The sequence below is a fragment of the Molossus molossus genome, unplaced genomic scaffold (genome assembly GCF_014108415.1).
Source record: "Molossus molossus isolate mMolMol1 unplaced genomic scaffold, mMolMol1.p scaffold_m16_p_18, whole genome shotgun sequence".
Taxonomy (NCBI): domain Eukaryota; kingdom Metazoa; phylum Chordata; class Mammalia; order Chiroptera; family Molossidae; genus Molossus; species Molossus molossus.
The window spans coordinates 4,653,801-4,672,566 of NW_023425353.1; the positions used below are offsets into that span (position 1 = coordinate 4,653,801).

At 47.7% G+C, this 18,766-nt stretch overlaps 1 protein-coding gene across 1 annotated transcript in view; it reads left to right on the plus strand.

Annotated features, from left to right (window-relative positions):
• The window catches only part of FRMD4B (FERM domain containing 4B), a 189,715-nt gene that overhangs the window by 129,656 nt on the left and 41,293 nt on the right, over positions 1-18,766 (plus strand). The window contains exons 8-9 of the mRNA XM_036267152.1: positions 15,566-15,649; positions 17,591-17,656. Of these exons, the coding sequence (XP_036123045.1) occupies positions 15,566-15,649; positions 17,591-17,656 (150 nt within the window). The remainder of the gene's footprint in view (positions 1-15,565; positions 15,650-17,590; positions 17,657-18,766) is intronic.

Here is an 18,766-nt window from a genome sequence, read left to right on the forward strand (position 1 = left end):
AGCTTTCTAAATTTTTAATCCCTTAATCCTTGTATCAACTCTATAAGCTTGGCAGTCTTATTATCCACATTTTACAAATGAGGAAACTGAGGCCCAGAGAAGCTGAGTGACTTGCCCAAGTCTCACAGCTAGTAAGAGGTGGAGCTGGGATTTGAACCCAGGCCATCTGATGAGGGCTCAGGCCCTCACTTCACCATTATGCACACTGCTTCTGCCATTGTCCACTAGGGGTCAGGTACTCTTACACGCTTTATACCATCTTCTCAAATTGTTCCTGTTGAGGTACTGTTGTGCAGGTGTGTGGACTGGGACCTGGCCATCAAAGTGACATCTCGGCTCCACATGTGGTTGTCGAAATTTCCGACAGCGACATTACCCGAGCAGGGCTGGGGAGGTCCTGCAGGAGGGGCTCTCACACCGTGTCTGTCGCAGGGCGAGGAAGGGGAGCCACAGGGGCCCCAGAGCCGTAGCAGCCCTGCTCCTTCACGCCCTCTTCCCCTCTAAAAGAACTTCCCCGTCTCCGAACTTGCACGTGGCTCGCTATGGCTCCACATACCAACTGTGATACTTTCTTTTTCCCAAATAAATCCCTTTTGCTGATGGAATATCCGGTCAACTTTTCGTTAATGGTCAACATGGTGGAACTTGGATTTGAACCCAAATCCTCTGAGTTTACCCTTTTCCTTTCCCGTTGATAAGTCCTCAGAGGTGAATCCAAAGATGCTCAGTGGTGTCTGCTGCACTGAGTTGACAATGCAGATGCAGTTAGTCTTTGGAGAGCTGTTGGACCCGCACACCAGGCAATGCTGGGAGCTTGTTTCTGGCAGTAATGAAGTGTCCTCTACACTTGCTTGGACCCTGGGAACCCGCTGGGTTCTAACCCCAACTCAACCCTGAGCAGCCGTGTGGACTTCCTCAGTCTCATCACCTCCTTAAGTCCCAGTTTTTCCATCTGTAAAATGGGGGTGTGATTTTACCTGTGGAAAGGATTGTTGTGCAGATTGTTAAAGTAACCCATGCCACCTGCTTAGTTCAATGCCTAGTATGTTGTAAGTACTCCAAACTATTATATCTTTAGACAACTACTTAACAGCACAGTGAGGACCAATCCTGTGCAGAGAAACGTCGATGTGAAAGGGACACATCGAGTGGCCGCCACCCCCACAACCCAACCAGGGTTGGGGACAAACTGCAACCGAGGCACGTGCTCTCAGAGGGAACTGAACCCGGGTCTCCCCGGACCGCAGGCCAACAATCTAACCACTGAGCCAAACTGGCCAGGGCGGAAACAACTTTCTTGACCTATTTGGTTCTCAGTTTTCCCTCCAGGAGTTAACTTGGCCATTACGCCCATCACTGCTGCTTAGTACCCAAATGAAACTCAGTCTTGTTGGGCTTTTCAGATAGCGGCTAGCTAAAACACTTGTGTGTTTGGTATTTGGTCTGAGTAGAAGGTAGATGACATGCAAACCATCCAAAGTCCCCCCAAGCTAAGAGATGGCATTTGGGGGTGACGTCTACATTCTCTCACTGATACACATTCAGTGCCTTTGGTTTGGTTCAAGAAACACTGAATGACAACAGAACACTTACTCAGCTTCCTTATCTGTGTTCAGACAGCTGATGTGGTTAAGCCAGTTTCGTGTGTTCAGGAAGGACACACTGAGTCACACATGCAGGAAGAAGGGGTAAAGCTTTGGGGCTGTAAATTGACCATAAATAATTCTCACTTGTCTAGTGGGGACTTTCCCAGGAGGGGAATCGATTTCCTTTACATACTTTTTTAGGAAAACACTACCTGTGTGATTGTTTTCCTTCCATGCACCTTTTTCTGACTCAAGATTTATATGAGAGGACATTTTGTGGTAAAATATACATAACATAAAATTTACCATCTTAACCATTTTCAGACGTATAGTCCAGGGGTGTTAAATACACTCCCCTTGTTGTACAGCCAATCCCCAGAGCTCTTCGTCCTGCAAAACAAGCTGCTCCCATTCACAGCTCCTCCCTTCCCCTCCCTAAGCTCCTGGCACCCACCGTTCTACTTTCTGTCTCCATACATTTGTAAAATATTTTTATTTTAAATATTTACAGATTTCACGTTACTCTGCTTCTCGGCGTAAGTCATTCTGAGGGGTTGTGTTTCTTCTAAAAGAGTTGAAAGTTCAAAGTGGACACAATTGGAAGGCTCAGCGAGCTGGCTAATGTTTAGAAAAATCTCTCATCACTGTTTCATTATTATTAGATATTCTTTAGGCTTAAAAAAAAAAATAGTTGGCAGTTGATCCCTATCAAGCACGCCGATGGACAGAGTAATTTCTCCTCTGTCACCAGTAAGAGCACAGACAGAAATGTAATGGCGAAGGAATTCCAGCTGGGAGGATGCGGGCTTCCCGGAGCACAGGCAGCCTCTGGCATCTCTGGGAGAGTGCGGAGCCGGGGCGGGGGGGGGGGGGGGGGGGGGCCAGCAGCTCCCACGGGAGCACGTTTCCAGGCTGCACTCCTAGTCCTGCGCCCTGCCGGACACATCCCACCACGGCTTACCACTGGGACTTGGCCATGGCTTTGCCAAAGTTCTTTTTCCTTGTGATTCATTACCAACCCTAGGGTTGCCCCGTTTAGCAAATAAAAATATAGGATGCCCACTTAAATTTGAATTTCAGATAAACACTGAATACTTTTTTTAGTGTAAGTATGTGCTAAATATTTAGTGTTGATAACCCACCCCCAGCCTGGTCTGAGAGTGGTAGGAATACAATGTCTGGAAAAGTCTCTGGTTTCATGTACAATTAGAGAAGAAAGAAAACACTGAACATAGGCAATGTGGCTTCTTAGCAGTCTGTTGTCACCTTCCTAAGACAGGTCACTACCCCTATTTTTATGAGGCAACCCAGGCTCACAGAGACTAGTTTATCTAAGACCACAAAAGTCCTTTGAACTGGAGACATGGGACTGCATCCAGGTCTTAGTCCAGAGCGTATCACTGCACATCGCCAGCCCGGCAGCCAGTCGGCTGGCCTGCGCCTTGTTTCTGAGTTGTGCTGGCTTTGCGGCAGCCCCATCTAATTCCTGGTTGCCCTCAGCTGCCGGCACCGTGGTCAGCTAGGTGACCTCTCCAGAGCTCAGTTTCCTGGTCTGTAAATTAGAAATGGCACCGCGTCAAGGTTTGCTATAGGATGGAAGGAATTCCTATAAGTAAAAGGGTGAACACTGGCCGGCCACACCCTGCTTGCCCAGGGAGTCCCCTTCAAAGCTGCCAGGATTTCTGTTACTGCCCTGTGGAGGAGCTGCGAGGCCGAGGAAGCTGGGGACCAGGGGCGACCTAGAAAGGTGTGCTCACACATGAGCCCCAGTGAAGGAGCTTCATTTTGTGGAGATCAAGGGGGTGCCCCTTTCCCAGAAGCAGTGGGACACCCCAGCTTCAAAAGAGGCCGGGATAATGCTTATGTAATGTTTCAGCTCTCACTGTCCACAGTCACTGTGAGTGACTACAACCTGACTTGGCTGGAGGCACAATCAAGAATGTTTCAGAGGCCTGGGGAGGGTCGGGGTCTGGCTGGGTCAGTTTGGCTTTCCTGGCCCCACCTCTGCTCCTCTCTCCTCCCCACCCCAGCTCTCCAATTCCCTCCACCCCTCTCGTCCCTGCTGCTGTCCCTGCCTGGAGTCCCCAGGCCCAGCCCCAGCTGCTGCCCTTCGGTAAGTCCTCACACATCGGGGTCTTGGGTCTCAGCGTCCAGGCTTTGGTTTGGAAGGGCAGAGTGTGAGGATACTTCATTTAGCCATGGAGTTACCTCCGTCTGTTCGGTTTTTCCGTTTGAGTACTTGCAGTAATCAGTAGTGGCAATAGGTGTGGAGTGGATTTGAGCCCCAGCGCCCTGCTTCGCATGTGACTACTGAATGGGAGTTCCCATCCCCCCTCTGGTCGCAGGCCCGGGAATTCTGTAGCAGGTACTGGTCTGGGGAGAGATCTGACTGAATTTTTTGAGTCAGTATAAAAAGTTGGGCATCAGGAACACCTGTGTGATTTAAGGTATTTGTTGGGGTGTTGGGCTTCTCTCCTGAAGTGACAGGCAGGTGAGTTTGGTGCCTTGATTTACAATTGTACTGAAAATGATTGGGGTCTGATTTCGTAGATCTTTTAGAAAAAAATCAAACTAAATTTGGTGTCTTTGCTATTAGGGGACAACTGTAGACTATGGTCATATTGGTTGAAGGAACACTGAGCGATAACACACATTGGGTCTTCTTGTCTGTGTTCAGATCTCTTATGCGGTCTAATCCAGTTTTTGGCTAATTCAGATTAAGCTAATGTTTAACAGCAGCCTGTTCCAGCCTGGCTGGTTTGGCTCAGGGGTTAGAACGTTGGCCCGCGGATCAGGGAAACCCGGGTTCAGTGCCTGCTAAGAGCATGTACCTCGACTGCAGTTTGTCCCCGGCCACGGTTGGGGCTATGTGGGTGGCAGCCAGTTGATGTGTCTCTCACACATCGATGTTTCTCTCTCTCTCCCCTCCTCTCTATCTGAAGATAAATGCAAAAATGTCCTCAGGTACATGTCCTCAGGTGAGGATAAAAAGAAAGAAAGGAAGCCTATCCTCACCCAAGAAATGAACATGTTAGCAGCATCTTTCAGTGGCCACTGTAATTGTAAGTGCTGAAGCCCCAAGTTAGGCTGAGGAAAGCCTTCCCTTCCGCATCTTCTGGCCCCTCTTTTAGGAATTCTGGAGGAATTTTTGCTGGTCAGCTTCCAGGAGTCTCCTGGGCTGTCCTCAAGCCTCCTTGACTTTCTTTCCTATTTTAAATTGTTAATTATATCTCTTTCTTGAAAATCTCCCTGTGTTTTAGGATGTGTTTACGCCATTATTCTATTGCAGTGGTTCTCAAGCCATTTGTTAAACATCTTCAACCCTTCTGATTCTGTAGGTCTGGGGTAAGGCCCCGGAATATGCATTTCTAACAAGTTCCCAAATAATACTGATGCTGCTGGTCAGGGATTGTGATAACAGTTGGCCCTTGAACAACTTGGGGGTTAGGGGCACTGACCCCACCCCTATGCAGTAAAAAATTTGAGTATAACTTTTGACTCCCCAGAAACTTAACTACCCTCAGTATCTGCGAGGAGACTGGTTCTAAGACACCCTGCTCCACACACAGATACCCAGGTCTGTGGCTGCTCAAATCCCCTAATAAAATGGCAGAGAACAAGCACACAGGCCGCATCCATGGGCCCCTAACTGCTGGATGGAATAGGTATTTATTTAAAAATCTGTGTACTTGTGGACGCGTGCAGCTCACACCGTGTTCAGGGCAACTGTACTGTGTTTTCTGATTCTTGTTGCCTTTAATATCCCTTTACCTAGGAATTGCTAGAGAGAAACTTACTGTTGGAACTCCATGGTATTAAGTCAAGGAGATAATAAACGAGAATCATTTTTAAAGGCCACGTTCCCAGACAGCTGAGAGAAATGTGATTTTTTTTTTTTTTTAATTAAAAAAGGGTGATTTGAAGGCAATCTGGCCAGTGAAAAACTCCTCTAAGTAAACTGATAGCAGCCCTCAAACTGCTGATGACCAAGCTGTTCCGTGCCGGTAGGTTAGCCGAGGAAATGCTTGTTTATACACAGTAACAGACCCTTCGACAGCGGCAGCTTCAGCAAGTTGCCATCCGCAAATGCGGGGCCCAGCTTGAATGCTTTAGCAATAAAGTCGGCAGCTGTTACGCCTTCTCACAGACTCGAAGTACACTTCCACTCACTGCTGTGATCGCTACGCTGTCCCACTCCTCCAGGGTCACGCAGAGCGTTGACGGTCACAGGTTCCTCACGCAGCTAAGGACGCCGCGAACCCCCAGGTCTGTGCAGGAGCCCCGGCGGCTGGCGAATCCTAATGGGCATTTGGGAATCTGATGTCCCAAATCCATCGTTTGTATGGGACACAGCATTAAATAGGGCTCCCGGCTGTGACGACGAGCCCAATGTCCCAGGCGTCCCTTCTCACAACCTGTATTAATTTATGATGAATCTTCACTGGAGGATATTTTTTCCATTGCTTTTTTTTTAGAGAGAGAGAGAGTGTAAGGGAGAGAGAGCGAAAGGAAGAGAAACATCAGTGTGAGAGAGACACATAGATTGGTTGTCCCCTGCATGACCCAGCCGGGGCTGGGGATCAAACCCATAACCCTTTCGTGCTTGGGCCAATGCTCTAACCGCTGAACCACACCAGCCAGGGCACAACCTATTATTTAATTTCTGACGATATTTAGGCTGCAGGTTAGACTTCATCTTGGGTGTTCAAACAGGCAGTATAGCGTTTGTACATTTGCATGTACGTTTTATGAAGTATGGATTTTGAGTTGTGCTTATGTGTGGATGAAAGAAGACTGCAGCCCCAAGTTATATTTTTTTTCTTTATTGATTTTAGAGAGAGCAGAAGGGAGAGGGAGAGAGAGATAGAAACATCGATGAGAGAGAACATCGATTGGCCACCTTCTGCATGCCCCCCACTGGGGATTTGGCCCACAACCTGGGCATGTGCCCTGACCGGGAATCAAACAGGCGACCTCTTGGTGCATGGGTCAACGCTCAACCACTGAGCCACACAAGCTGAGCCCAAGTTACATTTTATTTATTTATTTATTTATTTATTTATTTATTTTCCTTTATTGATTTTAGAGAGGGAGAGAGAGACAGAAACATTGATGAGAGAGAACATCAATAGGCCGCCTCCTGCATGCCCCCAACTGGGGATGGAGCCCACAGCCTGGGCATGTGCCCTGACTGGGAATTGAACCGGCAACCTCTTGGTGCATGGGTCGACGCTCAACCACTGAGCCACACCGGCCGGACCCAAGGTACATTTTAAACGTCTCAGTTTATTTCTCTCTGTGAAATACACAAAGTTCCTATAGGCATTTGCATTGGGTCGTTCTATTTAATGTACATTTTTTAGGCACCTTTGTGTTGGGTTTTCGGTAAGGGAGAGCTTTAGCATTGACAAGAAAAGGGATGTTTAGGGCTTGGGCCTTTTTCCAAACCAACTCTACAACCTAGGGATGCCCTGTACCAAGCACAGCCGGCTACCATCTTCTAGGGACCTCAGTGGCTCCTTTGCTCTGGGAAGGCTAGCACCCACAGTTTGCTATTGCCTGCAGTCCCTTGCTGTCCAGCCTCAGAATGGCAGGTGGCTGACAGTCACTGGGAGCAAGTTCCCAATTAGGCACCAACAGGTGGACACATTTGCTGGGGTGGCTGTTTCCTTGCAAGTGCTCCGGCACACACAAGGGGTGGTTTTGGTTTTGCCAACCATGTGGTTTTCTCAAAACTGAGTGAGGCCGGCACATTCCTACAGAGGTTTTTTAGGCCAGTAAAGAAAACAACAGGCTATGAAAGGGGGATTGAGAATGTCCGAAGGGATCCTCACCTGAAACATTGTTGCAGTGGCTAAATGGTGGTTCCTGGGTCGCTTCCTTCCAGAAAGCTGTCAGAACAGGAATCTGGACTACCTAAGGGAGAAGGTGAGCTTAATCAGATAAAATGTAATCAGCTAAAACACAAACATGTTCTTCATTGTCACATCTGAATTCCTGCTGTATGATGAAGAAACGCAGTTTCTAGTTTGGTTAATGAGAAGTGGCAAGTATTTGATTTGTAGGCATTCTCTCTGGCTAGGACCTGGAGAAATCAGTCCCTCTTGGCAACTGCATCTTTAAAACAGCGCTTCAAGAATGTCCAGACCCCGCACGCATTTACTGCTGGGGAAAGGCAGAGACATCCCCGCTGGGCCTGCTACCTCCCAGCTGCTGCCAGGCCCTCCCTCTGGCTCCTGAGGTTGGTGTGAGTCACGGCAGCCTGGGGGCTCCGTGGTCCCACGTGGTCTCAGGCTCCAGGCAAATTCCCCAGCCAGGGTTCTTCCACCGGGGAACAAATGAACGCTCAGCTACTGTCTAGTCATTGACACGTGAAATCCTACTTGGTCCTAAACCCTGAAAATGCCGGGATTAACTTTAGAAGAATGAGCCTGTGTTTCTAATCTGGTGGTTAAATTTTTGGCTAGGAAGCCTAGCCTCTTGCATGGGCTGCTCCTCAGCACCCTCACAGATCCAGCAGCCAGATGTGATCTGGTTTTCCGTGGGAATTATATCACACAGAAGAATGCATAAAACCTGTAGTTAGGGTGTAAGGAACAAATTAGGAAATGCACCGCCGAGCAAACACACCCAGTGAGGAATGTGGCCACGGCCCCACCCACTTCCCTGTGTGTGTGCTCCCCCTCCACCCCACAGCGCGTGCTCCCCTCCACCCCACAGCGCGTGCTCCCCCTCCACCCCACAGCGCGTGCTCCCTCTCCACCCCACAGTGCGTGCGCCCCCTCCACCCCACAGTGCTGCTCCCCCTCCACCCCACAGTGCGTGCGCCCCCTCCACCCCACAGTGCTGCTCCCCCTCCACCCCACAGTGCGTGCGCCCCCTCCACCCCACAGTGCTGCTCCCCCTCCACCCCACAGTGCGTGCTCCCCTCCACCCCACAGCGCGTGCTCCCCCTCCACCCCACAGCGCGTGCTCCCTCTCCACCCCACAGTGCGTGCGCCCCCTCCACCCCACAGTACGTGCTCCCCCTCCACCCCACAGTGCGTGCTCCCCTCCACCCCACAGCGCGTGCTCCCCTCCACCCCACAGCGCGTGCTCCCCCTCCAACCCACAGCGCGTGCTCCCCTCCACCCCACAGTGCGTGCTCCCCCTCCACCCCACAGCGCGTGCTCCCCCTCCACCCCACAGTGCTGCTCCCCCTCCACCCCACAGCGCGTGCTCCCCTCCACCCCACAGCGCGTGCTCCCCCTCCACCCCACAGCGCGTGCTCCCCCTCCAACCCACAGCGCGTGCTCCCCTCCACCCCACAGCGCGTGCTCCCCCTCCACCCCACAGCGCGTGCTCCCTCTCCACCCCACAGTGCGTGCGCCCCCTCCACCCCACAGTGCTGCTCCCCCTCCACCCCACAGTGCGTGCGCCCCCTCCACCCCACAGTGCTGCTCCCCCTCCACCCCACAGTGCGTGCGCCCCCTCCACCCCACAGTGCTGCTCCCCCTCCACCCCACAGTGCGTGCTCCCCTCCACCCCACAGCGCGTGCTCCCCCTCCACCCCACAGCGCGTGCTCCCTCTCCACCCCACAGTGCGTGCGCCCCCTCCACCCCACAGTACGTGCTCCCCCTCCACCCCACAGTGCGTGCTCCCCTCCACCCCACAGCGCGTGCTCCCCCTCCACCCCACAGCGCGTGCTCCCCCTCCAACCCACAGCGCGTGCTCCCCTCCACCCCACAGTGCGTGCTCCCCCTCCACCCCACAGCGCGTGCTCCCCCTCCACCCACAGTGCTGCTCCCCCTCCACCCCACAGCGCGTGCTCCCCTCCACCCCACAGCGCGTGCTCCCCCTCCACCCCCACAGCGCGTGCTCCCCCTCCAACCCACAGCGCGTGCTCCCCTCCACCCCACAGCGCGTGCTCCCCCTCCACCCCACAGCGCGTGCTCCCCCTCCACCCCACAGTGCTGCTCCCCCTCCACCCCACAGTGCTGCTCCCCCTCCACCCCACAGCGCGTGCTCCCCTCCACCCCACAGCGCGAGCTCCCCCTCCACCCCACAGCGCGTGCTCCCCCTCCACCCCACAGTGCTGCTCCCCCTCCACCCCACAGCACGTGCTCCCCTCCACCCCACAGCGCGTGCTCCCCCTCCACCCCACAGTGCTGCTCCCCCTCCACCCCACAGCGCGTGCTCCCCTTCCACCCCACAGCGCGTGCTCCCCTCCACCTCACAATGCAATCCGCTCTCCTCAGAGGTACTCTGGCTCCATGGTACAGACTTTCTTGTTCTGCTTTATACTTTCATCACCTATGTATGATTCTCTCCAGCTTCATTTTGCTTGTTTTGGAACTTTATATACATGGCACTGTGACATATATGATATTTTGGCTGTTTCTTCTTTGTCTAATGTTTGTGAGATTCATCACGCTGTGTGAAGCCCTAGAGTATTTTCTCTGCCCCGTGCTCACTGCAGTTTATCATTTCTACTGTTGGGGAGTGTTTGGGTTGTTTCATCTGTCCTATTGCGAGCAATGCTGCTATAAACCTCACTCCTTTGTATAGTAAGCTTCTCCAGGAATATACCTGGGAAAGGATCCCTGGGTCCCAGGGAATGCAAATTTCCCAAATGATCACACCAATTGCCCTACCCACTGGCAATGGATGGGAGTTCCTCTTGCCCTACATCTTCATGTAAACCTAGGTATTGTCAGAGTTTTACAAGTTTGGTGGTCATACATAGTAATTCACGGAGGGTTTAATGTGCATTTCCCTGTGTACTTAGGAAGCTGAACACTGGCTTCTGTCTGTTGGCCATTTGGATCTCTAGGTCTGCGCACTGTTTGTTGGAAGGCTTAGCCGGTTTCCCTGCCAGGCGGTTTGTTTCAACCGTCTTTGGATCCTGCTGCAGCTCTCTTTCACTGTGACAGTTCAGTCCACGGCTCGGTTGCCTCGATATCACTGGTGGCTTGTTTGAAATGGGTTACTGAATGGGTTCTAACAGGAAAGCAATGTCTTAGATTCACAAGGAAAGGATGTTTTGTAACAGCACAAATAACCAGATCTGGAGGAGCAATAGGAACATTTTTATAACACAAAGAAATAAAGTTGGTCCAGATTCCATATTTGTCAAAATTACTTAGGGGTCTCTTTTATTCATGTACTACTGACAATTTTGCACCGTTAATAAATTTTCTAAAACTGGAAACCAGGTTAAGAAGCTGAGAAGGCATCTCCCTATCCTTTATTTTATTTTATTTTATTTTATTTTATTTTATTTATTTTATTTTATTTATCCTCACCTGAGGACATTCTTTTGCATTTATCCTCAGATAGAGTGGGAGGGAGAGAGGGAGGAAGAGAGAGAGAGAAACATCGATGTAAGAGAGACACATCAAGTGGTTGTCACCCATACACACGACCCCAACTGGAGCTGGAGACAAACTGCAACCGAGGTACGTGCCCTTAGCGGGAACTGAACCCGGACTCTCTCTGGTCTGTGGGCTGATGCTCTAACCGCTGAGCCAAACCATCCAGGGCTCCCTCTCCATTCTTTACTAAGAATTTATATCAGAAATTACAAAGTGTTAGTGGTAGTCTGCTGGTATTTTTTATATGGCCTGAACAATGTTTTAGTTTTTATTTCTGTCTTTTTGGTTGAGGCAAGATTTTAAAATTCAGATATCTTACATAAAGCTCTGGGATTTTGCCTTATTTTTTTAATTATTATTTATTTAATTTTATTTTTGTTACAGTTGTTTCTCCTTTTTTACCCCATTGATACCCTCCTCCCCATCCCCCCCTGCCCCATCCCCGGCTTTGTTGTCCATGTCCATTGGTTATGCATACATGCATATAAGTTCCGTGGTTTATCTCTTCCCACCCCCCACCACCCCCTCTTCTGAGGGTTGTCAGTCTGTACCCTACTTTCGTGTTTCTGGGTCTACCCTATTCCTCAGACTGTTATATTCATTATATTCCATATATAAGTGAGATCATGTGGTATTTGTCTTTTTCTGCTTGGCTTGTTTCACTTAGGATAATACTTTCCAGGTCCCTCCATGTTGTATCAAGGGATAAGAAATCTTTCTTTCTTACAGCTGCATAGTACTCCATTGTGTATATGTACCACAGCTTTTTTATCCATTCGTCTACTGATGGACACTTGGGCTATTTCCAGATCTTAGCCATTGTAAATAGTGCTGCTATGAACATGGGGGTACATATATTCTTTCTGATTGGTGTTTCAGGCTTCTTAGGGTATATTCCTAGGAGTAGGATCACTGGGTCAAATGGAGTTCAATTTTTAATTTTTTGAGGTAGCACCATATTGTTTTCCATAGTGGCTGCACCAGTCTGCATTCCCACCAGCAGTGCACTAGAGTCCCCTTTTCTCCACACCCTCCCCAACACTTGTAGTTTGATGATTTGTTGATGGCGGCCATTCTGACAGGTGTGAGGTGATACCTCATTGTTGTTTTAATTTTCATCTCTCTGATGATTAGTTACAATGAGCATTTCTTCATATGTCTCTTGGCCATTTGTATGTACTGTTTGGAGAGGTGTCTATTCAGCTCCTCTGCCCATTTTTAATTGGGTTCTTTGTCTTCCTTTTGTTGAGTTGTATGAGTACTCTACATATTTTGGAAATTAACCCCTTTTTTGATGTATCATTGGCAATGATGTTCTCCCATACAGTGGGTAGCCTTTCCATTTTGATGATTGTGTCTTTTGCTGTGCAGAAGCTTTTTAGTTTGATGTAGTTCCATGTGTTCATTTTTTCCTTTGTTTCTGTTGCCTTAGATGATGTATCAGTGAAAATTCTGCTGCGTATGATGTCTGAAATTTTGTTGCCTACATTTTCTTCTAGAATTTTTATGAATTCACAGGACACATTTAAGTCTTTTATCCATTTTGAGTTTATTTTTTTGTATGGTGTAAGTTGCTGGTCTAGTTTCTTTCTTTTTTTTTGCATGTAACTGTCCAATTTTTCCAACACCATTTATTAAAGAGGCTGTCTTTACTCCACTGTATGGTCTTGCCACCTCTGTCAAATATTAATTGAGCATATTGCCTTGGGTCCATTTCTGGGTTCTCTGTTCTGTTCCACTGGTCTTGCCTTATATTTTTAAATAATCAATGCAATCAATAGTAGATCCACACTCGCACATGGCAGAAATTTCCTGGATCTGAGTGGTGATTGCTTATCAGCAATGGAATCTGTTTTCCCCAGTACCCTTGTCTTCCATATTAGTAGAATTTTTAGTTAGCCATGTGACTGTCTCAAATAGAGACTACATCTCCAGTGCCCCTTGCAGTGAGGGACAGCCATGTCATTTTGGCCAGTGGGGTAGGGAAGGTAGGTAACTTCATCATATGATACTTGCTTCCACATGCTAGGTATGCAGTATGTATACTTATTACATACTTGCTAAGTGAATAAATGAACTTATGGTAAACAGCAGCTTCTACTCTAGTGAGGTCTTGATTGCCACACAATGAACTATAATCCGAAGAGTGAGTGACCGCTGGGCCGGTACAGTTCACACAGACCCAGAAGGTAAAACATGTGTGGTTGTGTGATGATTAATAACAAGTGCTGTCCTTAGTCTACCACTTTACAATACATACATGTATTTGTTCTTCACAAAAAACTGACAAGCCAACTTCTTTAAAAAGGAAGTGGGATTTGAAGGACAGCGCATATAAGAAATTATTAAGAAAAAATAAATATCGTCACTGGGAGTTGACAGGTGACCTTTAATATGAATAAACTGGATTGCAGCATATTTTGGTTTTCAGGAAGCCCAAACCAGTTTCCCAAGGTTGTCAGTGTGGTTAAGTCATACTGCTCAGATTTCAGATGAATGGAGAGATTTATCCTTATGTCAGAACAGGAGCTGAGTGACCTTATTTCCTGTAGCAATTTGTAAAGCCGGATCTTTCACCTTTAGGAAGGGTCACGGACCTGTGAAATGTTGTCAGGTGCGGATCACAGTGTCTCCAAGCTCAGTGACTCTCAGCTCCAACTCTGTGTTCCTACGACAGATAGTAAGTCCAGGTACACTTTGCTCGGTGGCTTCCCTTGATTGCTCGAGGCATGGGCAAGACTCTTGGAAACCGGAACCAGAAAACAAGCCTCTGTAGACAGTGAAGGAGATTCACTTCCACCAAACCCGATCACGTGACGGAGTGAGCAGTTTCTAGTGCAGCACAGCAGTGTGGGCCACACAGACCTGCCTGCGGGCCACGCTTGGTTCCAGGTGCGACCTGTAGCAATTAATGTACGAATGTTAATGAGTGTTCAATGTTTGGTCCTCCAGTTGAGGGTTCATCTCAGTATTGTGATTCACGATGGGCAAACCCCAGGGAAGGAATTGTAAATATGCCTAAGCGATGGGCTTTGACACTAGTGGGCTCAGCATTTTCATTTGTGAGGAGTGGGGGCGAAGGGGAGCTATGCCTTGCAAGAGAGGAGGTGTTTGTCGCTCTCTGGGACACCTCCGGAGGCTGTCAGGGAATCGGGTAGTAGAATGTAATGGTTATGGTCTTGGCCTTTAAAGCCAAACAGACCAGGTTTGTCCATTGGCTTCTCCACGCAGCAGCTGTGACACTGAGCAAGTGGCTCAGCCTCTCCAACCCTCACCCTCACCCCGTAAGCCAGGGTCACAACAGTCCCGACTGCGTGGGCAGAGCTGCGATGAGACTAACTGAGGTGAACCACACCCCGGGTGCACTGCGTGGTGCCTGGCTCTTGGTAGCTTCCCCACAAAGGTAGCAGTGGTAAAGGTGCAAAGGGTGGAAAGTGGGGGAGTTCCCGATACCCCGTGTGATGAGCCCCCGCTCGCTCAGGAGTGTGCCAGCTGTCTTGGGGACCTGGGCTAGGCGCTGACGGGAGAGCCCTGCGCTCCTCCTCGGCCACTGCCGAAGGGCGGGGCCGTGCGTGTTCGCTCTCAGCTGTGATGGAGTCGTGCGCCCTCTCCCCCTTCTGTGAAACTCCAGAAAGACCACACGCTTCTCTTTGACAACCAGAATTTTGCCATTATGTGATTAGATAACAGCTGACCGTACATGGGGTACATTTCAGTTCACTTGATGCAATCTGAGTGATACCCTGGGTGTCACTGGAAACACGTTTTCAAGTCAGGCATTCGGTGATTTCTGCAGATGGTCAGCATGGTCTATTTTATTTTAGTTATATGGAAGTAAGCCTTTTTATTGCAATGATATCTATTATGAAAAATGGGTGATACTGTGTGTGATAACCAGTATTCCAACATGGTGACATTATGTAGCCACTAAAGATAATTACAAGGTTGCTATGGGAAGGTGGAGAAAGTATATAACAAAATTTGAAATATACTGTATAAAATAGAATATGGAATGTGCACAATATTATAATTCTATAATAATAGAGATACATACAGGACATATATAATAAAAACAGCTGCAAGTTTATTAAGAGAATAAGAAAAATGGGGTTAAAGTAGTTTAATATAATTATTATTATTATTATTTTATCCTCACCCTAGGAGATTTCTTTGCATTTATCTTGAGATAGAGCAGGAGGGAGAGAGGGAGAAAAAGAGAGAGAGAAACATGGATGTGAGAGAGACACATGGAGTGGGTGCCACCCATACAACCCCAACCAGGGCCGGGGACAAACTGCAACCGAGGTACGTGCCCTTAGCGAGAACCAAACCTGGGACTCTCTGGTCCGCGGGCCGATGCTGTAACCGCTGAGCCAAACCAGCCAGGGCTAATATGATTATTTTAATTTTTTTCGACTGTTTAAACTTTAAAATATCAAATGACTTGGGGGTTGTCAAATTAGGGGCAGGTGCTAGCTCTCGTTAGAGACCAGAGCCTCCTGTGCGGGCAGCGTTTTGATAGAGCCCCATGTGCTGACGCAGCTTTGCAGATTTCCTCTAGTTACTAGCTGGGGTAATATTGTAGGTACCAGTGAGTGACATTACTGTATTACTCTTCTTTCCAGTGATGAAAATGCCAGGAAAGATTTAAAGACACTGCCAGCCTTTCCAACCAAAACTCTTCAGGAACATCCATCACTTGCTTACTGGTAAGCCAAAGCAGGACAGCCGGTGACCCCATTATCACAGCCTCCACTGAGAAAGGTTGCTTTCCAGGACATTAAAGGAAACATAAGTGAAGACAATATCAAATTGCCCATCAAATGTGTCAGAGTAACCGTAAGTAGACTGTGATCCTTTCCGTGAGAGGATCTTCTCCGAGTTCCCTGGAAACCGCGTGCCCAGACGGGAGTCGTGTGTCAGGAGCAGCGGCTGGGCGCCCCCTCCTGGAGGAGGGAAGGCCCGTGGGGTGTGCCTCCGAGCACGCGGTGCCCGCGCGTGCCGTGCGCTCCCTGGGAAGCGCGCCGGAGCTGGCCCGGGGCAGTGCCGGTGGCATGAAATGCAGAGTTCCGTGGGCAGAGCTTTTCTTAATAACCAGAAATGACTTCAATGACCAGCGGTTTCCTTTGTGGCCAGAAATCGGTGTATGTTTTGAATTATTTTGTTAGTATTTTAATGCTTCCATAGTACCCATTTTTCATATAACTTTTTTTTCTAGAAAAGTACATTTTTTCCCCTTTGCATTACTTATATTCATTTCCTTTAAATATATTATTCTTGGTTGAAGTCTCCAAATATTGAAGGTGGTTTTTTCTTTCCACTAAAAAACTGATTACAGCCCTGGCCGGTGTGGCTCAGCGATTAGAGCGTCAGCCCACGGACCAGAGAGTCCCAGGTTCGGTTCCCACTAAGGGCACGTACCTCAGTTGCAGTTTGTCCCTGGCCCCGGTTGGGGTCGTGTGGGTGACAATCACTCATGTCTCTCACATCGATGTTACTCTCTCTCCCTTCCTCCTTCTGTCCCTCCCTCTCTATCTGAAGATGAATGCTAGAATGTCCTTGGTTGAGGATTTTTAAAAAAATTGATTACAAAATAAATATTCAACATTAATGGCTTTATTATGAAAATTGGGACGCATTTTCCAAGTGAGCAACAAAAGTGCATACTGAGGCTACCTTGCATCCTGAGTCTGGAACCTTCTAAACCAGCGGTTCTCGACCTGTGGGTCGTGATCCCTTTGGGGGTCGAATGACCCTCTCACAGGGGTCGCCTAAGACACAACAGTAGCAAAATTACGGTTATGAAGTGGCGACAAAAATAATTTTATGGTTGGGGGTCACCACAACATGAGGAACCGTATTAAAGGGTCGCGGCATTAGGAAGATTGCGAACCACTGTAACAAATCAACATTAAGTAATAGCTTCTTAACAAACAAACAAAAAGAAGGGAACCGATTGCTGCTGATTACCAGATACATATAAAGATAAGAACATTTAGTCTTCTAGCTTATACTTGAAATGTGGCTGAAAAAGCTACATTGTGTTTTTTTAAACTACCTGTCTGACAGCCGGGTGTAATAGCTGAATGATGCCCAAGGCTGCTGGGCTTCAGTCTGTCCTTCCCCTTTTCAGTCAACATTTTGTCGTAGGACAATAATGAAGGGTTTTCTCCCAAAACCGTGTGTCCCCAAGTAGTAACAATAGAGTGTTTTAGATTGAACACAGACTCAGAAGCAGTTTTAATTCTTTCTACATCTTCCTGAGTAATTTAAGGAAGCTGTCTTTAATACCTAACATTGTTGATCTCTCTTTACTGACATTACTTTGTATTTCATTCAATTATGACAACAGGTATTAGTTTTTCATTTGACAAGTAGATGCTACATTTCTTTTTCTAGTAAATTAAGTTTTTGAAATATTACTTACTATACATTATATAAATACATTACGTAAAATATCAGTCAGAATATCATGACAAGGCAGGTAAGTGTCTGAGGTTTGAACCCTCCAGGAAGCCACCTCGTGCAGAAGAAATGTCAGCTTCTCTCTCCTGACAAGTCAGCAGAGGCTTTGCTCCCACGGAGCCACCCCAGAATTCGTACAAGTCTGTCTCTCATGTAACCTGTGCTTTCGTGTCCTTGTTTTACAGTGAGGACAGGGCAATTGAGCATTATTTGAAAATCAGAGGTCTGACTCGGGGTCAAGCTGTGGTTCAGTAAGTATCTTTCTTCCTTTTGCTTAGATATAATTTAATGTCTTCTGTTTGCAGAAGTCCTCTGAAATGATCGCTGTTGTATGCTTTGTATGTACATAGCCCTTATCCAATTAGAAATATCTTACCGTGAATTATAAAATGTCTTGGCTCATGCCATATATTTGTGTCATTGATTCAAATGCCATCAGTATCGGGCAGGTAACAAAAATAACTGTAGGCCAAGTGTGGGGCAACGGGGACTAGTAGGGACTGTGGTGAACTGGAGTACAGGCAAAGCTGTTCAGCTTCAGAATTCAGGGATAACATTACCAGATCTTCTGATATTTTCTAAGAAAAGCTGAAATTTCTGACTTTTAAATCTCATTTTAAACATTGAAAAGTAATTTTATGAAAATTTTAATACAATATGAGCCATACAAAACCTGTCTGGAGGCCATGTTTGGTTGCCAGGCTTGTGGCCCTACTTTGGGTGGGACACAGTGTTGGTGATGAATAATCTGCTTCTTCATGCTACCAAGAAAGGCCATACTGATGTATTACTGCATTTTCCACTCTCAGAGTTACCATCCACTTCTAAGAATAGTTCCCAAGCCGCCCTGGCCAGACAGCTCATTGTTAGGGCACTGTCCCAATAGGCCTGGGTTGAAGGTTCAATCCCCAGTCCCAGTAAATACAAGAATCAATCAATGGGTAGGTGGAACAACAAATCAATGTTTCTCTCTTAAAAAGAAAAAAAGTTCCAAGTTGCTCTGGCCTGTTTGGCTCAGCGGTTAGAGCGTCGACCCGCAGATCAATGAGTTGCGGGTTCGATTCCCGTCAAGGACACATACTTCAGTTGTGTTTCACCTCTGGCCCTGGTTAGGGTCATGCAAGGAGCAACCAGTTGATGTGTCCTTCTCACGCTGATGTTTTTCTCTCTCTCCCTCCCACTCTAAACAAAAATAGAAAAATATCCTCGGGTAAGGATTGAAAAAAAAAGTTCCAAGTTACATTAAAATTTTTAAATTATAAAAACTAAATTTATAATTTTATGATAAAAACTAATGTTGCATTGTTGCTATAGTAATTGTAGAATAACTTTTATGGTCACTGAAGTTTATGGGTTTTTTA